We start from the raw sequence: 23751 nt of genomic DNA, 5'->3' as shown, positions 1-23751 counted from the left end.
CGCTCCCCAGGTCTCTGTTCAGACGTCACCTCTGCCAGGCAGCTTTTCCTGGTCACTCAGGCTAACGCAGTGCCCCCTCTGTCCTTCAGAGCCCTCAAGGCAGCCTGGTTTTGCCCCTGAGCATAAGCTTTACCTCGCTCCAGGCCCGGGAACGCCCGGGGCGGGCCGCCTTTCTGCTGACTCCCGCACCCTCGGGGTAGCACTTGGCACACAGTAGGAGTCCAGTGGCTCTTTGATGAACATACAAAGGAATGATTCACCATGAAGGGTGGTTTGATCTCTGACTAGTCCTTAAGGAAAATAAAGGGTGGCATTTCTGAAAAGCGTCAGCCTCCTAAAAGTTAGAAATGCCTACACTTGGCAGAAAAAAAAAAAAAAAAGATGGAAAACCTCTGAATCCAACAGGACGAAATGGAATGTTCTCTGGATACGAGCAAAGGACTTGAAACAGACCGCATAAGCCTTCAATTGCTTGCTAAACCATACACTTCCTCTAGCTCACATTCAGAGCGCACCACCGGGTCCTGATGTCTGAAACGGGTGGAGGAGCTAAGCTGCAGGAGGACTCCAGACAGCTGCCTGGCATCAGGGGCTGGGCTGAGGTGAGAGGTCAAGATTCCCCTTCAAAACTGGATCCTGGAAATCAAAGGGAAACCTCTGGGGCCCATGGCTCTGCGTTGAGGTGGCCAGTCCCCTTATCTCATCCTGCCACCAAACCCAGGGACACCAGACTTGAGAGCTAGCTTTATAAACCCGTCGGACAGACAAAGGTCACATGAGCGACCCCAGGGGCTCCGGTGCTTCCATTGGCAGTTTGAGCCCTGCAGCCCATCTGGGGCAAGGGAGGGGGGCAGCAGAGTCCTGGGATCTTGAGGATGAGGGAGGAAGACCCCCACCCTCAGGCTCCACCACTGGCCTTTGTGCTTCTGCCTTTCGCGGAGTCTTCCCGAGGACCCTGGCAGGGTAGGCAGTGGTGGCTGCTGGCTGGGTGAGGAGACAGTGGCTCAGAAGGAGCAGGAACCGCGAAGCCCAAGCAGCCCAGCCCTCCGCTGTAGGCCTCAGCCTGGAGTTTCTCCCGTGGACCAGCAGCGTCTGCCCCAGGCCATCAGGACAAGATGCCAGGGCCCGGCCAACCAGGCCGAGGCCTTCGCTGTGCTCCCAGGGCTCTGAGACCTGCCCCCTGCAACCCCTCCAGCACCACCACTTCCCACACAGCCGGCCCCCTGGGGGCTCCAGACATGGTCCACAACTCTCTGGGCCTCTGTGCACCCCCACCCCTCCCACCGCGGTGCCCATTCCTTCCCCCACAGGCCCGGCTCAAGGAGCAGCTCTCTGTGCTGCTTGCCTCCCTCCCCAGGTAGGATTAGGGACCTTGTGCTCCTGGAGAAATAGCCCTGGCTTCCCTGGTGGCTCAGACAGTAAAGCGTCTGCCTGCAATGCGGGAGACCCGGGTTTGATTCCTGGGTCGGGAAGATCCCCTGGAGAAGGAAATGGCAATCCACTCCAGCACTCTTGCCTGGAAAATCCCATGGACGGAGGAGCCTGATAGGCTACAGTCCTATAGGCTACAGTCCATGGGGTCGCAAAGAGTAGGACATGACTGAGCGACTTCACTTTCACTTATGGATGTGTGTGGGCTTCCCAGGTGGCGCTAGTGGTAAGGAACTCGCCTGCTAAATCAAGAGACACAAAAGCTGTGGGTTTGATCCCTGGGTTGGGAAGATTCCCTGGAGGAGGGCATGGCAACCCACTCCAGTATCCTTGCCTGGAGAATCCCATGGACAGAGGAGGCTGGTGGGCTATCATCCACAGTGTCGCAAAGAGTCAGACACGCCTGAAGGGATTAGCATGCATGGATTGAGGCTGCTCTCCCCATCCTTGCCCTTTTAAGCCCTCTCCTTGAGGCCTGGGGCTGTGCTTCCTGGTAGCCAGCACCGAGTAGGACTAATAATACAGTGAAGGCAGCAGTGGGAGGCGGGGGTCAGAGTGGCCACGCCGCTTGGGTTGAGTCCTGGCTCTGCGACTTATCAGCTGGAGGACCCTGAGCAAATCACTCGACCTCTTCGTGCCCCAGTTTACTCCCCTGTAAGATGGGGATAATACTAGTGCCACCCTCCTAGGGTGGTTGCAGAAATATGTGAGGAAATTCTTAAGAAGAACTGATATGAATGATCCACTTTGTCACAAAGGCTGTGTGCTCATATAACTGTTAAGAAAACCTGACGGGCTGTGGACCAAAAGGAAGGCAGGATGCGACCCGGAGCAGCAGATCTCCGCATTCACAGCCTGCTGGACCCTCTAGTTCAGCGGCCAAGGAGAACCGGGACAGGGTCCTCTCTGGCCTGGAGACATAAGAGCTGGACTGGGCATGCGGCTTTGCCGTTATCCTGCTGGGGAGCATCTCCAAGACCAACCAAAGGTCAAGGGTGAGTGTACCCACTCCATAAGGAGTACAGAAGTGACACCCAGTTGTCTCGGAACCAATCCCCCATAAAAGCCAACACCAAGGATGTCCAGTGCAAACACTGCCACCCGCCAACAATCATGTGCCCGGCTGCGGGGCCCGCACACCTGTCTGGGAGCATGAGGGAGGCAGGCATCACTGGCTCAGAGACAGAGTGGGCCCTGCGGAGAGGGTGGTGGGTCTGGGCAGACAGCAAGGAACGCAGACTGACTTCAGACACGGGTCCTACTTCCTCTGTGCCCCAGCCCCACCCTGCCAGGCTTTCAAGGCAAACTCTGAGGCGGGTTCAGTGAGTCAATCCCACCTCTCAAAAAGGTCACAATACTTCCTCCACTCTGGGTACACTTGGATTATCTCAGAGGAAGGCTCGGCCTGATAACAGGAGCAACGAGGGCAATGGATTCCTCTAATTTATTCACACCTCCACGTCTCCAGGGAATGATTTTCTAGGAAAGGGTTATGGTGCTTTCTAAGAAAGAAACTGTGATCTGACCAGGAAGATAAAGTACCCTGAACAACCCCGCGAGACGGCTGCAGAAAAAAAGTGCTGATAACGGAAGTGCACAGGGCAGCTGGGTTCTGAGAACTAACCTCTTCACACGCCTCTCCCGCAGGCCCAAAAATAATCACAACGGCATTTGTGTGCGTCTTGCCCCGAGATCCCTCAGATAGCTTAACGCCACGCCATCTCCGGGGGTCCCAGCCGCTTGGGGCTGATTCTGCAGCAGCCTCACCTGCTCTGCATCACCACGCTCCTTCAAAGGAGCCCGGCCCCACTTCCTCTCTCAGAGTTCTGGGGCTGGGCTGGCTTCGCTCAGTGAAGGCAGCCTGCCTGCCCCCAGCAGCTCTCAGTCTCTGCTGTAACAAACGGCAGGGACTTCCCTGGTGGTCCAGTAGTTAAGAATCTGCCTTCCACTGCAGGGGACGTGGGTTCAATCCCTGGTCAGGGAACTAAGATCCCACACGCCGAAGAGCAACTCAGCATGTGCGCCGCAACAACTGAAACTTCTAGCCACAGCCAGAGAGAAGCTCACGGGCAGCAACAAAGACCTGGCACAGCCAAAATTAAAAAACAAACACCCAGACAAAAGGCAGTGCTCGTGGGAAAGCTAGGCCCTTGTGGAGGGGTGGGGGCGTGGGGCTGGGGGTTGCTCTTTGGCTCTCTGAGGGCAAGCTGGAAGATGGGTCTGGATGTGGTAGGAGACCCTCCCTCTTCTGTCCTGGGGGTGCTTCCTGGTGAACGGCTGCTCAGGATAGAGGCCAAGGCCAATGCCTACTCACCCGCCGGGTCTTTTCCACATCACCACACGGCAGTCGCTTCACAAAGTCGATGCCGGTCAGCGGTGTGCCCGTCGGGGGCAGCAGGATAGAGGCATCCATCATGAGATATTCCACGTTCATGGGCTTCATCTGGAAGACAGACGTGGAGGGAGGCTCGCTGAAGGGAGGAAGGGGCCAGGGCAGGCAACATGGGCCTCTCACCTCCATCTACCTGTTCAAGGGCGCATCAGCCCCGACGCAGCCTGAGGTGAAGCCTCGAGGCAGCGAGATGGGAGAGATGTGCCTTTTCATTTTCTAAGCTGCGGATTTTCACACACGTGCAATGACAGCTCAGACACCTTGGAGAAGCTATCACCCTGCTGCGAACAGCTCTGCTTTCTCACCCCGAGTTCCCCTCCCCTTAGCAGGGAGACAGGCCTCAGGAAGGAGGCCTGCTCCTTCGCGGCGGTGCCTTTAGGGTAGTCTGCCCGCGGTGTGGGGCCTGACTGCCACCCGCCTCCTGCCCTGGCGCTTCTGGCTATGATGGCAGCAGGTGGAGTGGCACAGCTTCCGTTTAGGGAGTTCTGAGTGCGGGCAGGTGGGGACCTAAGTGCTCTGTGTGTCGTCTCCTGTCCAGCAGGGAGACTTCCGAACTTGGCTCAGGGAAGCTGAGGAGCGGCTGCAGGCCCACATGGCTGGCTGGTGGCAGAACCAAGACACGGACCCAGGCCTGGCTCCAGACCCACTATGACCCACAATGTGGTTATGACCCACACAGAACCAGCATTCCCACTTCCGTCCTCTTCCCTGAACTTCTCACCTGGGGGAACAGAACCAAGTCACTTATTAAGCACCTACTACACACCAGGCCCCTGCAGGGCTCACCCCCTCCTGTGTGGCTGTCCTATACTACAGAGGGGACTGCTGAGTTCAGGAGGGCACATGCCCACAACCACAGGGCCAGCCAGGGGCAGAGGTGTCTGCCTCCTTCCACGGTGCTTCCAGGAAGCCTTCTCTGATTACCAAGACACATGCTAACATCATCTCCCCTCCTGGAACTTTGCTGCATAAATGAAAGTGTTAATCACTCAGTCATGTCTGACTCTTTGCAACCCCATGGGCTGTAACCCACCAGACTCCTCTGTCCACGGGATTTCCCAGGCAAGAATACTGGAGTAGGTTGCCATTCCCTTCTCCAGGAGATCTTCCCAACCCAGGGAGCTAACCGGTGTCTTCTGCTCTGCAGGCAGATTCTGTCTGCCTGACTGGGGAGCCCAAGTGCATCAGCGCCGATTGCTGAATGTGCACGTGTTGCTGGACACAGACACCAGGCATCATAGGGAGTGATGTTTCACAATATTCATGGAATTAATTTTACTCCTTTAAGCATCATAAGCTTCTTCATGTCTCCATTTTTAGAAAGTGGGCTTTAGTCATATCACACTTCTTCCCCTCCTGTAACATAAAGCTGACTAAATAGGGCAGGACTGTGGAGATGGCTCAGCGGTCCAGAGACCTGGAGAATAGGGAGTCCCTTAGCTCCCTCACCGCCTTATTCTTTGGAACCCATGAAGCCTTCCTCCAAAGGCCTGAGGTCCACCATCTCAACTCCTTTATCCTTTTATCCCAGAGCGGGGCGGCAAGGCCCTGTCTCCCACCCAGGGCACCCGTGGCACGGCCTTCCTGCGGCTCCCTCTTGGCTCCCTCTGCTCTACCCCTCCACTCTCTACCGCCTCCCAGCAAACCCCCTCTAGGACTCCTGCCATTTCCCCTCTGCATGAAGCAAGAGGTGACAGGGGAAAGTGAAGGGTCAGAAGTGAAGGCCCAGCTTTGGCAACACCCAAGGCCCTGCCCCACTTTGAACTTAGCGGCTGCTTTCCTAAAGTCTGGGTTAATGGCTGACTTTGGGCATGTGTCAGCCTTTAATTCCCTAGAGTGTCAGGCATTGTGCAAGATGTACAATAGATGTAATTGAGACAAACAAACAAAACGCAGGAAGCTCCCTATGATGGGAGGGAGAAGAACCAAATATTTGAATATTCGTGGTTCTGAACTTCTACAGGAGGCAGTCCCTAGGTGTTTCATAACCTGGAAAGCCATGTGGTTTGGGCCCCATTTTACAGATGAAAAAGTCAAGGCTCAGAATGTAAGCAACCCGCCTGGGGTTGCAGTAAGTAGCAAAAGCAGAAATGGAGTGGGGGTTTCAGAGTCCAAGCCTTTCTCTATCGCCAGGTGACACATGAGCCTTGTGTCTACAAGAAGCCAAACTTCTCCAAAGTTATGATGTGGAAGGGAACGTCACGGGCGTAACAAAGACGGCAGCTGAGCACTGACTCCACTCCGCTCACTTCATGGTTCCAAGAGCAGGGGCCTGAGACCCTCTTTCCAGGGTGGAGGGGATGAAGGGTGTGGCCATCAGAGGTGTGAGGCGCCCGTGAGTGCCTCGCAGAGCACCAAGAGAAGGCCTGGGCGCTGCTGGGGCTTTGCTGTCATTGATTATCCCAGCTTACACTCTTTCCTTGAAAAGCTTCCGGGAGGCCTCAGACGTGATGCAAGCAAGGATGTAATGAGGGCCCAGCTGTTCAGACACCCAGGGACAGGCCAGGGAGCCGCACAGCACATGCTGTCTTTTTCTTGTTGACATTTTAAACACCTGGGTTTATCGTAAATGTCCTGAACCACTTCACTCTTTGGTGAGAAACGTCCATGAAAAGAGTCATTTAGCACCGAGTTACTGAGTCTTAACTGAGGGGCAGGTATTGGGGAGATGATCAGAACAGAGTAAACTTCAATCTTCCGCAACCATCTTTTCTCATTATCGTGCCTGCTGGACGGAGACGGGGAGGCTGCGGGCTGGCACAGCAGGTGCGAGAAGAGCCACACTAGGGAACACTCTGATGGCATGGTGAAGAAGGCGGGGGGTGCATCGTACTGTGCCAGGCAGGGCAGCTGTGGGCACCTCCCCTAACCTCTCTGCCTCTCGTTTCCTTATTGGCAAAAGCAGGATAATAGCAGCAGTGACTCACATCAGGTTGACATGGAGATTAAGAGATTTCATATGTACAACTAAGTCCACAATCAAAAACTATGCATATCAACTTATCTACAAACAGAAACAGACTCACAGACTTAGGGAACAAACTTATGGTTGCCAGCGGGGAAGGATGGGGGGAAGGGATAGTCAGGGAGCTTGGGATGGACATGTAAACACAGCTACACTTGAAATGGATAACCAACATAGTCCTACGGTAGAGCACACGCAACTCTGCTCAACATTATGTGCAGCCTGGATGGGAGGGGAGTTTGGAGGAGAGTGGATACATGTGTATGCCTGGCTGAGTCCTTTTGCTGTCCACCAGAAACTATCATAGCATTTTTAACTGGTGATAATTCAATATAAAATTAAAAGTTAAAAAAAGAAAACTATTCATATCAAAGTGAATCTTTCTAACCCATCTTGTGACTCAGCCCAACTTAGGGGGAGTGAATGTCATCTGAAAGTTCACTGCTGCTGCTGCTGCTAAATTGCTTCAGTCATGTCTGACTCTGTGTGACCCCACAGACAGTAGTCCACCAGGCTCCCCCATCCCTGGGATTCTCCAGGCAAGAGTACTGGAGTGGGTTGCCATTTCACTACTGAGGATGGCACCGTTTTCAATGCCCTTCCCCACCCATCTCTGCTATTCGAACAGAAAGCCCCAAATTAGATCAGTTCTCTCTCAGTTTGGCAGGACAAGCTTGGCCACGAGTCCTTCTGGCCCCTCACTTACCGTCATGCTCCTGTACTCATCTTCAAACATGTCCAAAAAGATTTCTTCTCCCTAAAAAGAAAGGAAGGAAAAAGAAGATTATGTATATTTTTTTTCCATAAACAACAAAGGATTATAAACTCCAGTTCGCGGCTTTTGGGTCATCTGTTTCTTATTAGTGAGTTCTCGTAAACCACCAGGAAGTGAAATACACACGTGAACATGCACACACACACACACACTCAAATGAAAGCCCAAATATCAGATTGCACCTCAACGGTTTTCTCCTTTTCTCCAAGCATGTGTCATTCTGGATTTCTAGTGTTGAGGCAGTCAATTAACCACAACAAAAATCACTTCATGTACAATTAAAATATAAAAATGGTTAATGTTTCAGGTATTTAACATGGTCTGTTTGCTGAGAATGGTTGGAGAAAATAAGAGTGTGGGTTAAGCTGTCATGTTAAAGCTGACAGAGGCTCCGCACGTCTGGAAGGAAGAGTATGATTAGATACGCTTAAGGCTAACATTACGTGGCTTGTTCCGTTTGTTTCTGAGGCGTGCCTTTGGGGGCCTTAGAGTGCCTGTGGCCCTGAGGGCCCTCCCAGAACAGGGTGGTGGGGAGGAACGGCTCTTGAGACTCACAGACCAGGGGACAAGCTCAGTTGTTCCTCTCAGAGCCTCTCTGTTTCACTGCAAGATGGGGTGACTGGCCCCGTCCGCGCAGGTCCATGTGAAGATGATATGAGCGAGCTACTGCACGTGGTCACTATGATCACCCTGGACAGGTCTGCAGCCCAGGAGGATAAGGGCTATTAGCACTGGCCTGGCCTGTGTCCTAAGTCTCCCTCTCTCCCCCAGTACTGTCTCTCTCTCTCACACACACACACATACAGTTGGGGTGGGAAAAGCAATAGGTCCTTTATACGTTTTTCCAGTTATCAAAACTATCGGCAAACTTGAAAGTTCTTGTTTGGTGTGAAAGTGAAAATGTTAGTAGTTTAGTTGTGTCCAACTCTTTGTGACGCCATAGACTGTAGCCCGCTAGGCTCTTCTGTCCATGGATTTCTCCAGGCAACAATACTAGAGTGGGTAGCCATTCCCTTCTCCAGAGGATCTTCTCGACATAGGGATTGAACTCGGTCTCCTACATGGCAGGTGATCTGAGCCACCAGGGAAGCCCCTTTGGTATGAGACCCACAAAATAACCACATTAATTATCCTTGAAAATATTTATAAGCTCCTGACATACTAAGGGTACAAACCTTAGAGGATAAAAGAGAGAAAAACCTGGGTTGGGAGAAGGGAAGGGAAGCGAAAGTGAAGTTGCTTAGTCGTGTCCAACTCTGCGACCCCATGGACTGCAGCCTACCAGGCTCCTCCATCCATGGTATTTTCCAGGCAAGAATACTAGAGTGGGTTGCCATTTCCTTCTCCAGGAGATCTTCCCGACCCAGGGATTGGACCCAGGGATTGAACCCAGGTCTCCCGCATTACAGGCAGACGCTTTACCATCTGAGCCACCAGGGAAGTTCTGGGAGAAGGGAGGTGTGATTCAAATACAGATCTCCTTTTGTCACTGAAAAAGAAAAATCCTCTGGGAAGATGCCTACCTATATATCTTCCTGCTTTTTGCAATCCAGAAGCTTTTGTGGGGAGGACAGACTAAGCTCAGTTACACTAGAAGGAGCGTCAAAGATGACTGTGCTGAGGACTCATATCCTCATTTCAAGCCCAAGTGGGGTTGGGGCCAGACTGGGGGGACTGGGATTCCACCCCAGAACACGGGGCCCACCGTGGTACTACCCTCTTCTGAGCACATCCAGAATGCTGCAGCTTTGGGGGGTCATCTGAGCCCCACAAGGGGGATTTCCAGATTATGTGACCTGGTTTTATCTCAACGAACACTGACAGTAATGGACAGTGGCTGAAAAAGTTTCTTGCAAGGAAAAAGATTCCTGGGTATCTATGTATACAGTTAACAGCCGTTTAAAGAGAGTACAGTGAACGAAAGCCCAAGTGAACGAGAAAATGGCAGTGTTGACACCTTTCCTCCTCCTGGGAGGATCTCTCCATCAGTCAGATTATGAGGGAAAACCACCACTCACTAGATCCAGAGAGAGCTGATGTGGAGGCCAAAATATCAGAGAACTGCTAGGGCTGTCTGACATATGGATGAACCGACTACTGACAAATGACGAGCCCTGCCTAAGTCTATCTTACCCTTAAGAAAAGAGGGAAACAAAGTCATCACAAGGCTCTATCTTAAAGAGAATCCCCTGGAAACTGAACCTACACATTTTCCAGATACTGAAGGTCATGGGAGCACTTTATCAATTCTCACTAAATTCATGAGAAACGTTTAGAGCCTGTGTGAGGTTTCTCAGCACATAGGCACACTTCATTTTATTGAGCTTTGCTTTACTGAAGCTGAAACTACAATACTTTGGCCATCTGATGTGAAGAACTGACTCACTGGAAAAGACCCTGATGCTGGGAAAGTTTGAAGGCAGGAGAAGGTGACAACAGAGAATGAGATGGTTGGATGACATCACCAACTTGATGGACATGAATTTGAGCAAGCTCTGGGAGTTGGTGATGGACAGGGAAGCCTGGTGTGCCTCAGTCCATGGGGTTGCAAAGAGTTGGACATGACTGAGTGACTGAACTGAACTGAAGTTACGGTTTCAAAGATACTCCATTTTTTCTAAACAAATTGAAAACTGTGGCAAATGCTAGTCGTCAAATGACAGCATGTTTTAGCAATAAAGTTTTCTTTTTTAAGGTAGCACTAGGTCTTTGCTACAGCTTGAGCTTTCCTTAGTTGAGGCATGCAGGCTGAGTTGTCCCATGGTATGGAGACTCGATCTTAGTTTCCCAACCAGGAATCAAATACTCGTCCTCTGCATTGGAAAGTGGATTCTTAAACACTGGACCATTGAGGAAATCCTAACAATAAAATTATTTTTAATTAAGGGCTTCCCTGGTGGCTCAGAGGTTAAAGTGTCTGCCTTTAATACAGGAGACTTGGGTTTGATCCCTGGGTTGGGAAGATCCCCTGGAGATGGAAATGGCAACCCACTCCAGTATTCTTGTCTGGAGAATCTCATGGACGGAGGAGCCTGGTGGGCTACAGTCCATGGGGTTGCAAAGAGTCGGACACAACTGAGCGACTTAACTTAACTTAAGGTATGTACAATCCCAAAGGAAATCAACCCTGAATATTCAGTGGAAGGACTGATGCTGAAGCTCCAATACTTCGGCCACCTCATGCCAACAGCCGACTCATTAGAAAAGACCCTGACGCTGGGAAACGTTGAGGGCAGGAGGAGAAGGGGACGACAAAGGATAAGATTGTTAGATAGCATTACCAGCTCAGTGGACATGAATCTGAGCAAACTCCAGCAGACAGTGAAGGACAGGGAAGCCTGGTGTGCTGCAGTTCATGGGATCAAAGTCAGACGCGACTTAGCGACCAAACAACAGAAAGACATTTTTTTAGACACCATGCTATTGCTCACTTAGCAGATCACAGTACAGTGTAAGCATAACTTTGATTAGCAATGGGAAACCAAAACATTTGCTTGACTCTATTGTGGTATTTGTTGTTTTGCAGTGGTTTGGAATCAAATTCAAAGTATCTCTAAGGTCTGCCTGTACATATATACAAACAATACACATGCATACAGTTTATAAATTCATATGTAATTCAGCAATTTTACACCTATGCATGCGTGCATGCTAAGTCACTTCAGTTGTGTCCAACTCTTTGTGACCCCATGGACCCCATGGCCTGCCAGGCTCTTCTGTCCATGGGATTCGCCAGGCAAGAATACTGGAGTGAGTTGCCATGGTAAGCACGCATAATTCACGAACACAAAAGTTTCTATGTATAATTTAGTCGTATGAGTATCTGTATATAATTGATAAATTCATCAATGAAAAAAACTCATATATAACTGATAAATAAACAATCCCACACTAGGGGTGAGTCCTCAAAAGTTGTGCTGATAAGACAGCATGAGCAGAATAGCGCAGAGACCACTGCGCGGAGCAGGCAGAACGGAACATTTTTACTCAGGACCCAGAGGGTGTAAGAAAGGACTGAAGACACGACAGTCCTGTCTCTATGACACACACTGCTGTCCCTGAGCTCCGGCAATTTACCTTATAGAAATGCCGCACCAGGTGGACACTTTCTTCTCGGGCTCCCTGTTAAAAGAGAGGGAAGGCATGAGGGGGCAGGTCTCACGGAGGTGAGTGAGTTGGGGCAGGCCACGGATTCTAAAATCTGAGTCTATAGAAGACAGACACTGGGCTAATAATCTTAATCCATAAAGTGGTTCTTCATGGGGGTGGTGGAGAAGGAGCTCAAAATAAAACTGGGTGAAGGACAAACGATTCAACCTGATGACTTGGACAGCTGTTGACGCGCAGTTCTGTGAGGGAAATGGGTTCTATTAATAAAATACGGCCGTGATGACTCTGCTCTTTTAAACAGAAAAATTCACTTGTGAACGTGTGTGTGAGGATATATGTGCAGCTGAAAAGACACACACCAAGCATCAACTATTGTAACTTTTTACCCCTCTGTACTTTTCTAAACTTTCTAAAACACACATGAAAACTAAGAGGGAAAACGACAAATGCCATTTAAAACATGAGTGTATGCAGTAGCACGATGAGCCATAAATGAGTAAACGTGTGTCTGTACATGAATACAACTTCCAAAATATAAAAAGAAGAAAGTCCTGGAGACAAATACAGAGCCAAACACTTACAAGAGGAACTACTAAAATTCGCTAATTAAGTGGGCTGCTCGGGGCCATCTCAGTGGAAGGGCAGGTCCGTGGGGACAAGCGGGCAGGGGGCCGGCAGGGGGTCTGTGGCCCGTCTTCCTCCTGCTGGTGCCTTGCACACCCGGGACCAGCTACGATCTGGATGCAGGGGCTTCCCTGAGACCTCCCCCGACTGTGGGCCTGGTGTGGCAGGAATGGGCCTCACCTCCAGGCAGGCCAGGTGCACGTCCTTTATGATGCAGCCCGTGCTGGTCACGACTTGCTGCTTGAGGAGCAGACAGCTCAGCTCCAGTGTCGCCAAGCGGATCTTGCCGTCTGCAGGGCACACTCGGGTCAGCCATGCCCACACCCTTACGTGCAGTCAGTCTCCTTCCTTCCCGACTTGGAGATCAGCAGGTCAGCTGACAGGCCCCCTGACATCCCATGGGGGCACAGAGGGAACCCCCACATGCTAATTCCCTTCCCAATCAACTACAGTTGAAAGTTCCCATCAAAACTGCCTGTACCAAACGCTCCCCAAGCCCTCTTATGGGGGACAGGGAGGCAGGAAAAATGGATAACTGATTACTGAAGACCTAGAAAGTGGCTGTCTGTGGTCGCTTTGCTTGTCCAGTGGTCCTTCCCCTCCTTCAGGGACCAGAACCCCTCTTTCCTTTGGAGAGTCACCGGCCCCACTCTTGGCCATGGGATGTGGGTGGGGCTAGTCCTGCTCCCCCTGCCTCGGGGTGGCGGGCACAGCCCCCAGGCTGGTTGGGGCCATCCAGGCCCCTGGTCACAGTGCCTGCACAGGGGACCAGCGAGGGAGCCAGTCACAGCCAGTGAGGCTCAATTCCACAACTCGCTGGAAGCCCCAGGCTCCAGACCGCTCCGTGCTGAGCTGCAGACAAGGACAGGGATGGGGCCTACAGTGGCCACCATGCCCACATTTTCACACTCCTGTGTTCTAAGCTGAGCCCCGAGTCCTGCCTTCCACCACTCAGCATTTCTCCTACAGCAAGTCTAGAGCCTGACAGAGGAAGGGGAGGCGGGAGAGGCAGGCAATTAACTGGCCAACACAGAAGGTCGCAGAGCCTGAAGATGAGCTTGCAAACACTGTGTGGGCCCCAGGTCTTCTGTGCCTCCAGCCAGAGCCCAGCAGACTCGAAGTCACACAGGCCAGCAGACTTGTTTGTACTGTCTGAGTGAGTCTGAGCTGGGTTTCTGTCAACTGCAGCTGAGTCTTGACTAACACAGCCTGCTGTCCTGCTATGAGCTGGGAGCCGGGCTCCTCAAGGAGCCTCTCTAAAGCCCCTCTGAGCTGCCCCAGTGTCTTCTCTTCAGAAATCCAGGCGGCGCTACACACTGTGCACCCAGACACTCCACCTCCCCATCACCACGCCACATCCAGCTCCTGCCGCTCCTGCCAACCGGCCCTGGGCCACCATTCTCAGGACCGTGCTCTGCCTCCTCTGCCTGGACCTTCAGCAGAAACTGGCCCCACCAAGCATCCCTTGGTCCCAAGCAACCACATATTTCTTGTCATTTAAAACACCCTCCTCCGGACACTCTTCTCCCCACATGGGGCCTGGGCCAGGCTCCAGAGCCAGCTCCCCTGTATGTCACCTCCAGAGATGGGTAGTGGCCCTGGACTCAGTCCCAGATATGCCTCTCTCCTCTCCTGTGACTTTAAAAAGATCTATGAGCCCCACAGAGTTACTTTTGGCCTTGAGCTTGCTCTGAGGCTTAGATCCCATCTCCACTTGGAGCTCAGACTGTCGGGACTTCACAGAGGATAGGGTCTACGTGTCCCCTATTTCCTGCACCCTCATCACCTGCACACAGAGGCTGGAATATAGGAGCTGCTAAATAAACAGCTGTTGGGTTTACCGATACCCTGACATCACCCTTTAGGCTGTGGACCTGGCTCTCCAAGCCCCTGCGGTCACTCCCTGGCAGTCACGCTGTGCTCTGACCACCACTCCTCTGGACTTCTGAAGCCCTCACCTGCAACTACATCCCTGGCCCCTGCCCTCCTGAGCCCACTGCCTGGACTGCTCCTGCTAGCTCAGCTCAGTGGTTCTCTCCCCAGCAGGCAGCATCTCCGTTGGGCCCTTTCCTGGGCTCTCCCTCACACCCTGATGGTCTTTTCTCCTGCCTTGCAGTCAGGGTTTCTCAACCATGGCACGGTCAACATTTGGGGTCAGACAATCCTTTGTTCTGGGGCTGTCCTGTGCACTGTAGGGTGTTGAGCAGCACCCTGGCCTCTGCCTACAGAACGCTAGTAGCACCTGTCTCCAAGCTGTGACAACCAAGAACGTCTCTGGACACTGTCCCCTGGGGACAGCGCTGCCCCCAGGTGAGGACTGCTGCGCTGCTTCATTCCACCTGCTCTCCCAGCCCTTGCTGTGGACGCGGGTCGGCACTGGCCAAGGCCTCAGAACTAGGCTGACACTGGGCACACATGATCAAGAGCACCCAACGCACACCTTCCAGCCTTCCCCTTCGCTCACCCTCTCAGCCTAGTTCCTGCTCAAATATTTATGCTTAAATGTGGCCTCGGCCACCCAGACAGGAGGGCTGCAGACACTGGCACAACTGACCAAAGCAGAAGTGAGTATGGGAGGAGAAGAGAGGGAGAGTCTGGCACAAACACCACAGGGGACGGGAAGAGGAGGAGACCACAGGATGAAGACAAGGCTAGACGGGAGGGTCCGGGTGGCCCAAGGTGTGTGTGTGGCAGGGGAGCGGCTGAGTTCCGCATGGATTCCCGGCACGGCCAGGTCTGGAAGCCGGAGTTCCTGGGGCTGGTGTGGGGCTTGGTCCCTGCAACTCCCCCACCCCTGGGAACCACCCACACGCCCGGGCACCTGGCTGGGCCGCATTGTTCATGATTCTGATGAGTCTTTCAGCCAGGAGGTGGTTGTAAGTGGTCTTCTCGGCCGCAGTGGGCACTGGAAGCTGGATTCGCTCAAGTTTCTCAGGATCCATGCCTGGAACAGAGAGAAGGGGCCGGCTATCAGCGCAGCCACCTTACCTTGTCCTGGAAGGCCCCTTCAAACTTAGCTTCCTCAACCTTGGCTGTCCACGATCCACCTTCCTGACTGCTGCTGTGACCAGGTACTGCCCGTGCTATGACTCACCTCAGAGTTTCCTGTAACTGGAACTTAAGTAAACGTATTATTAAAGCATACATTTTCTTTCTTTCTGTTTTAGCCCTGCCATGCAGCTTGTGGGATCTTAGTTTTCCAACCAGGGATTGAACCCAGGCCCCTGGCAGTGAAAGTGCAGAGTCCTAAGCACTGGACCACCAGGGAAGCCCCTAAAGCATACAGTTTCCATCACTACTTATAAATGGGAAACCAGGATGGCTGCAATACTGACAGCAATAAGGCTTTCATGTTTCAGCCAAACAATGTGGACTGGCTGCTCACTGCAGACTAAGGCCCACTCTGTGTTAAAAAGGCTGATGGGCAGGTACGTGATAGCTGTTGAGGTCACACTAGCCTGACCGGTGGCATGCTTCTGGGCACAGTCGGGGGGGTGGGGCGGCGGCGTTGGGAAGTGGGTAGGAGAGGAGCAATTTGGGCTTTGCTGTCATTTCAGGGCTGGTCTGCAAACCCCCGAGGCCACTGCTCTGTGAGACGCGTACCGCAGCGGGGTTGGGGGAACAGACCAGACACAAAGGAACCTGCAGCCCTGCCCACCGATCGCACCTCCGGTTCTTAACACCAAACTGGCGAGCTGGGCCCCCAAGGGGAGGGCATACAGGCAGCAGCCCCCACCAGGCCCACAGAAAGGCACAGATAGGATAAAACCGACAGAGCGGATCTGTGTTTAAGGCACAGAGGGATCACTTTTCTTCCAGTGAAATCTATTAGTAACTGCATTTCAAAGGTGAAAGACAAGACGGGGAGAAGAGGCGGGAAGCAGAGACGACACGCTCAATCTAACTGAGCTCAGCACCACTTTTCCTAAAGCAGGACCTGGGGGCCGGGGTGATAGGACGACTCGCTGGGGCCACATCAGCAGGCTAAGTGAGGGACGAGAGGTGATGCAAAGCCTCCTCTTGTCTAGCGTGGCTCTGCAAGAAAACTACACCCGCAGAAAAGCTCCCAGAAACAAACATTTCACTTGCTCCATGCCCGGGGAGCTGGGAAGGATTGTTTGTGCCTGAAGCACGTCTTTTCCTGTTATTCTACAAAAGGGGGGAAGGTGGCACTTCTGGGAACTCTTGAAATACGGCCCCTTGAGTCCCAGATGATGCTTCATTTAGAACCTTGACAAAATAGCAGAGGATAGCAGTGAAGAGCTGATCGTCTGGATTCTAAGTGACTCCCACGCTCACACGTTGACGTAATAAACCATAACAATATATCTTGCTTTATTGAATTCCTTCCAGATCAGAACCGGAGGCTAAGTCATGCCAAGGAGATAACACGAGTAGGGGAGGCCCGAGGGCTGGAGGTGGGCAGCTCCCTCCCTCATGACCGCCCCGATGGGGCTTTGTCAAAAAAATTTGATTGCGACGAAAATTGAATTTGTTGGTTCTGTATCCCATCTTAATGCTAAATGTCTTAACTCTGAAGCGTTCTGGTTTATTAAACGGCAGAAGGGACATCAACTAAATCTTTCTGTCATTTGTTGTTTTCTTTTTTCCCCCCAGAGATGTCAACACTGTGTGAATCTCTCTCTATTCTTTCCTTCCTGGCCCTCTGGAAACTGTCAGTCAGTGGTTCTGGGGAAAAAAATGGCTCCTTGGCCCATCCAGGGCATCACCCAGCTCCGTGACCCCACCATCTGCCATCCCACTTCAAAGATGGCAGACAGAACCGGCTGCTGGTTCCCCGGGGAACATGGGGGCAGCCGGCAGGGCCAGCGACACCCAGACTTGGACCAGCTCTTGCATTTCCAGGATGCGTTCCATTTTTATCTTTCCCATTATTGCCCCAACTCCCTTAGAATTTGTCAAAAATGAAGAAATCTGTGGCAAAATCTTCTCTCAACAGGAAGAGAAACCTGCCAAGGTTATCCTGACCTTCCTCAGCCCCACTCTCTGGGAGGCGGGGAACCCTGGGGACTAAAACACGTCTAGGCTTCAGAGGACCAGATTCCAATGCACCCTCTTCCTTTAGGGAGGAAATTAAGGCCCAGGGATAAGTCGTGTCCCCAGGGTCACAGAGCACATTAGAGGAACAGTCAGAACCAGGATAATTCCCCTGGTGGACAGGATCCAGATGGGGTAGGGGCAGCACCCCCTGCCTGGAGACCCACCGGCGATACCAGCGTGCGAGGGGCCTGCTCTGGGCTGACAACAGCCACCGCCTGCCCATAAGGCAGCACTCCTCCCGGCCCGGCTCCCTCTCCCTCTCCCCCTGGGCTCCTGCCACACCGGGGCCGGGATGGAAGGCTGCCGGAGGAACTCTGTTTTGATGGCTAACCTCCTTGACCCTCAGTCTCCTTGTTCAATGGGAATGATCACAGAAACTGTGCACCCCAGGCTTGCTGTCAAGACCCATGTTCAATGGTGACTTGGCATCACCACGTGCTGATGGGAATTTTCACTTTGAATGTGGCTTAATGGAGTTCCGTATCAGCTGTGTTGTAAGAGGAAAGAAAAGATTGGAAAACAACCTAACCAAGCTAACGTCGAGCTATTTCAGAAGGCCTAAAGAAGGCATGCTGGGCTGTCTGGGGGCAGCGCAGGGGACGAGCAGCTTGGACTGGATTCTGAAGGGTGAGCAGCCCAGGGACGACCAGGTCATGCCAGGCTCAGGGGCTGGGCAGGGAGTGTGGCAGAGCTCGGGGAGAGCAGGGCCAGGGGCTGTGGGCGGAAGTGATGTGGCAGACCCTGGCAGGAGGGACCGGCAAGGCTTGGCTGCCAGGACCTCTTGGGCAGCAGCTAGCTGGTGACATGACGTGTTTGTGCTTGGGCCAACTCTGGAGTGGTCTCCGTCTCCCCACTCAAGGTGATCTCCCCACTTCCTGCCCTTTCCCCTAAATAGACTCCATGTGGCAAGTCATTCTGTGTGTGGTAGATTTTACCATCAGTCAAGATGAGACAGAGAGCAGGCTCACGTCACACAACACGACAAAGCTTTGTAAATAGCCCCTCTGGGCATCTTTGATCTTTCCCCAAAGCTCCTGCTGGGCCAGGTGCCTTATTCCCTCCCCATCTCTCTCTTTCTCCCGCCTCAGTCTCTAAGACATTCTTCTGGGTCCTAATAAAACAGTGGCTGACAGCTGTGCACGAACAAGGTCAACGTGACGATATGACAAAGACATGCATGTGAAAGGGAACCACCGTGTGTACAGATGAACGGATAGACAGGCACACGCACGCACGCACGCACGCACGCACGCACGCACGCACACGCACGTTTCCAGTCACTGAGAAGCAGGTTTGTTGCAAACCAGCTCTAGTTCCTTTGCTAGTCGTTTCCCTCTGACTGAAATAAACACTGTAGATAATATATTGTCCTCTTTGCTTCAGCCCTTAAGTGCCGAGTGACAGACAAATTCCAGAGAAACCCAGATGCACTTCACGTGGCCCGGGGAGCCGCAGTCGCACGTCCAGATTCCAGCAGACCACGCGGTTCCTTGCTCCCTCCCTGCCGGGTCAGAGCCTGCTCGCCAGTGAGTCAGAACAGTCTCCCCTGCCATTGCTCCCACCCAACAAGCACGGGGCTAGGGGCAGGCGGGGCCCAACTCCCAGCTAACTCACTCAAAGAATCCCAAAGAGAAGGGAAGGGCGAGGTTCAGTGATGTCAGTGACCAGCTCCTAAGTTTTCCCTTGAGTTCTGGCTTCTGGATTCTTTCTCCTCACTGGAAGCCCTTATTTAGGACAGGGGTGGAACAGACCCAGATCGAAGTAACATAAAAAGAAGTGGACAGACAAACCTGCACAATAATGCCAGGTAAAAATCACGGTCAAAAAGTTATTTTCTCTCTCTCTTTGGCTAGAGTCACACAAGCATTGCCAGCTTTGGAAAACTATAGACCAACTATTTCGAAAGCTAACCAGATGTTGGGCTGATTTCCAATGTACTTCCAGTTCTGATTATGTGTCAGTCGAGATCCAGAATGATATTTTGCCAGTTTTCTGCAGGGCGAAAGCCTCCCTTTAGCCTATTATCTTTCAACCTTTCTCATACCTCTCATCCTTGTTCCAAGCAACCTCTCAGCAAAACAAAAGCCCAAGACCCTTCTTCTAAACAAGGATAAATGGTGGTGGGCAGAGTGGGGGAACCTTTAAAAAGACAAAGCTGCAAAAGTCCCCTCCCCCTCCCCCCGACCCCTGGGGCCAGGACCCTGCAGACTTGACAAAGGACAGAGGACTGAATCTGCTATTACAGACAGGAACCAGCGTTCATTACCAGCCCTACTGACTCACAACGAGTGCCTCCCTCCAACCGGTCAACCCTTTCCACCGCGCGATATTCATTTTGGTGCAGCATCTAATCTATTATGATTTACTGGAAGGCCTGAGCTAACATTTAGTTTTTATTAACATTGCTTTTATGTTAAAATTGTCCTATGATGAAAAATCTATCAGAAAGAGGCCATTTCATTAGGGGCCCTGCTGAGAGGGCATGGATCTGGAAAAGAGAGGCTGAAGGTTAAGTGCAGCTAACCTGCTGCCTAACCAAAACATCAACCACCCACACACCCACCCCCTACCACTGCCACCAAACAGCCCCCGCCAAAGGCACCATATGCCTCCAGGCCAGACTGGAGCAGAAACCAGGTATAGTCCCCTGGCCCCACAGAGGCAGTTTCCCCTGGGGGTGCCCCAAGCACCTGGGCCTCTGGGTGCTGAACTAACGCCCCAGATTCCTTTCCAAACCTGCTCGAGAGCCCACCCTTGCTGGTTCTGGATTTGCTACCACTGGTCACACAGCGGCAAGAGGCAGGGCCCTGGGCATCACCCAGATTCCTCCTATGGTGCCCCCTCCCACCCAACACAAAGCTCCCCATCTTAGTGAATGGCCACACACAGCTGCCCCCGTGTCCCTCTCACTCAGCCCCCACATTCAGACCGTGAGCTTGTCCTGGCTCTAACTCCAAAATATATCGTTAAAAGCTTCCAGTTGTCTCCATCTCCACGGCCAACGTGCCATAATTCAGTCCACATCATTCCCGCCTGGACTACCGCAACAGCTTCCTAACCAGCCTCCCAGCTTTCCCCAACGCAGCTCACCCCTCGCCCTCCGCTGACCCACTCTCCATCCAGCAGCCAGGGTACTCGCCCCAAATTCCCGTCTGCTCATGTCACTCTTCTACTTAAAAACCCTCTAGGTGTTTCTCAACTGCAATTGGAATACATTCTAAATTCCTTCTCCCGGCCTTTAAGATTCTCCATGATCTGGTCCCTGGCCACCTGGCCAGCCTCACCTTGAACTGCTTTCTGCTACTCAAACCTGTAAGCTCTTTCCCACCCCAGGGCCTTTGCACCTGCCATTCCCTTTGCCCAGAGCATTCTTGCCCTAGAGCTTTGTGGGGCTCGCTCTTTCTCATTCTCAGGCCTCACCTCTGATGTCTGTTCCTCAGAGAAGCCTCCCCAGACCACCCAAGCAGGCGACCCTGCACCCTTGGCTTTCTCCACACTTGCAAATCACAGCCGCCACGCTGCCCTCACCTCCACCACCCTTGCCTTGCTCCCTCCACAGCAGCCACACTTGCCTCCAAGAACATCTCTGTTTGTTTCACCACTGGGTTCTCAATATTAACCACAGAGCCTGGCATCTAAGAATGGCTTCAGAAATACTTGCCAGAAGGGCGAATGAGTAAACAAAAGGAAAGCACTAGCAGGAAATGGAAGGAGGAATTAAATTCCCTTGAATATACAGTCCCACTCTTTTAGGAAGATGCAAGAGAGGTAGGTGGGCTCCTCACCAGGATCATCTCTCCGTCCACATCAAGGAAGAAGGAGGGTGCTGTGTAAGCCACTGCTTTTCCATTTCACAGCACACGTTGGGGCTCCTGGAAGGAAGCCCGTCAGCAAAGCCAGCCCCCCTGTAAAAAGTTTGTCCTTGTGCCCCCTGGCCCCCTGGAGCTGGGCACCCCCACCTACCCCCCAGCAGCAGTTTCCCTGAGGAGGCCCTGAGCACGGGCGGCCAGCAAGAGAGCGGCACGGGGGAGCTGCCACACGGTTCAGAGGCAGTCAGTCAGAAACTTTGGGCACAGCGCTGGCCAGGTGCCAGGCGCTGAGCTGAGTACTCGGTACTGTGTAGTGCAGAAGGCTGTCAAGAGAGACACGGCCTCTGCTTTCAGAGGCCCAGTCATGGGAGAGAAAACATACAGAGCAAAAGCAGTACAAAGAAGTGCTGTGAGAACTTCATGGAAATTAAGTTCTGCTCTTCTGAAGGTACTGTGAAGAAAAGAAGACCAGCCAAAGACTGGGAGGAATCTTTGCAACACACACCTGATAAAGGACTTGTATCTAGGATACAAAGAGCTCTCAAAACTCAACAGTAAGAATGTGGCCAACTCATTAAAACATGGGCAAAGGATATGAAAAGATACTTTACCAAAGAAGATGGTAGACTAAGCACTTAAAAAGCTATTCGACGTCATTAAGCTTATGTGTTTGTATGATAAGTCGCTTCACTTGTGTCTCTGTGTCCCATGGACTGTAGCCCGCTAGGCTCCTCTGTCCGTGGGATTCTCTCTCCAAGCAAGAATACTGGAGTGGGTTGCTATGCCCTCCTCCAGGGGATCTTCCCAACCCAGAGATTGAACCTGCGTCTCTTATGTCTCCTACACTGGCAGGTGGATTCTTTACCACTAGTGCCACCTGCAAAGCCCCATTAGTTGTTAGGGAAATGGAAATCAAAATCACAAAAAGACATCACTACATGTACTCATTAAAATGACTAAAAATAAAAAGGTGGCCGTGCCGACCACTGGTGAGGGTATGAGGCCAACACTCATGCACTGATGGTGGATGTAAGATCACACAGCTGCTTTGGAAGACAGCATGGCAGTCTCTTAAAAACAAACACAGACACACCTGTCATATGATTCAGTCATTTCACTCCTCAGTATTTATCCAAGAAAAAAAAATGCAAGTAAGTGTCCAGAGACTTATACACCGATGTTCGTGGCAGCTTTGTTCGTAATGGTCAAAAACTGGAAATGACCCAGATGTCCTTTAACAGACGGACAGGTAAACAAACTGGTACATTCTCATAGGGGAATATTACTCAGAGGTAGGAAGAAAGGAACCACTGAGGCACGCAACTACATGAACAAATCTCAAAATAATTACGCAAACTGAAAGAAGTCAGACCAAAAAAAAGAGAACACATTGCATGATCTTATTTATGTAGAAAGTGTAGACTAAGCTATAACGATAGGGAGCAATTCAGAGTTGCCTAGGGAGAGGGTTGCGGGAAGAGAAGGGCAGAGGGGTGACAAAGGGGCAAGAGAGAACGGTTGGACTGATGGATATGTACACTGACTTGACTGTGATGATGGTTTCATGGGTGAATATGTGTGTCAAAGCTCATCAAGCTGCACACTTTAAAAATGTGCAGTTCACTGTTTATCAATTATCCCGCAATAAAACTTTCTTCTTTAAATGTTTCAGCTTCCAGACAAGAGAGGTTGGATTTACCCACCTCACTCAAGCAACTGGAGAGTTGGCAAACCATATAAGACCGTGGTTATGACACACAGGGCAAGACAGCATGCAACACAGGAGGGGAACCTGAGAGAGAAGAAACAAGGGCAGTGGGCCCGGGATCGCTCCAGCTCACTGGCTGGAAAGCTTCCAGGCCTCAGCACAGACCAACAGAAGCCGAACGAAGCCCGTGGTCTCTCTGGGGTGAGAAGGCAGAGTCTGCAGCTCAGAGAGGCAAGTGACTAGAGCTGATGGGAAAGAGAAGGACAGGGAGAGGCGCAGGGACCTGCAGGGGCTTCTTTCCAAGGCTTCAGCTCAGTTCTGCCCCAGGGAATGCAGGTGAGGAAAGGCAAAGGCCTATTGGGAGGAGGAGGGTGGAACAACCCCTGGAGCTCACCCAGGGCTGAGAAGAGCTCACATTTCCACCAGCCTGCAAGGATGGGCCACCTAATCATGGCTTATCAAGTAGAGTCCTCGGAAGTCCCCATTCATTCCATAAGGTGAACATAAGCAAACAAAACAAGAGAATTACAGGGAGACCACAGGCCAATAACACTCAGAAACATAGATGCAAAAATTCTTCTTAAAGTTTTAGCAAATCACATCCAGCAAAGTGTAAAACGTGCCTGCCATACTAGAGGATACTAACCCACAGTGAGTATCACCTGAAGAGCTCAGAGAAAACTTCCAGGATAAGCATAATTTCAATAGGTGGTGATGTCAGGGCAGAGGAAGCAGCAAGACAAGACATAGATGGATAGAAGAAGGTAGAAGCCTAGCCAAGAACAGGTAGGTGTATTGGCACTGACTGGGGTGGCTGCCAGGCTTCCAGAGAAGTTCCCTTCTCTGGGGAACAGTTCCAGAAACAGAGCTGAAACA

The 23751-nt window shown here is 52.0% G+C and overlaps 1 protein-coding gene across 16 annotated transcripts in view; it reads right to left on the bottom strand.

The window, feature by feature from the left end:
* Positions 1 to 23751, bottom strand: part of CLEC16A (C-type lectin domain containing 16A) — a 235284-nt gene that overhangs the window by 125397 nt on the left and 86136 nt on the right. For all 16 annotated transcript variants that reach the window (XM_069569950.1, XM_069569948.1, XM_069569951.1 and 13 more), the window contains 5 exons: positions 15119 to 15241; positions 12478 to 12587; positions 11641 to 11685; positions 7495 to 7545; positions 3746 to 3874 (listed from right to left, as the gene is read on the bottom strand). In XM_069569950.1, the coding sequence (XP_069426051.1) occupies positions 3746 to 3874; positions 7495 to 7545; positions 11641 to 11685; positions 12478 to 12587; positions 15119 to 15241 (458 nt within the window). The remainder of the gene's footprint in view (positions 1 to 3745; positions 3875 to 7494; positions 7546 to 11640; positions 11686 to 12477; positions 12588 to 15118; positions 15242 to 23751) is intronic.

This window comes from Ovis canadensis, chromosome 24, assembly GCF_042477335.2.
Source record: "Ovis canadensis isolate MfBH-ARS-UI-01 breed Bighorn chromosome 24, ARS-UI_OviCan_v2, whole genome shotgun sequence".
In the NCBI taxonomy this organism is placed as follows: domain Eukaryota; kingdom Metazoa; phylum Chordata; class Mammalia; order Artiodactyla; family Bovidae; genus Ovis; species Ovis canadensis.
Note: the sequence above shows the minus strand (reverse complement) of the source record. Positions and strands in the feature narration are given on the sequence as shown.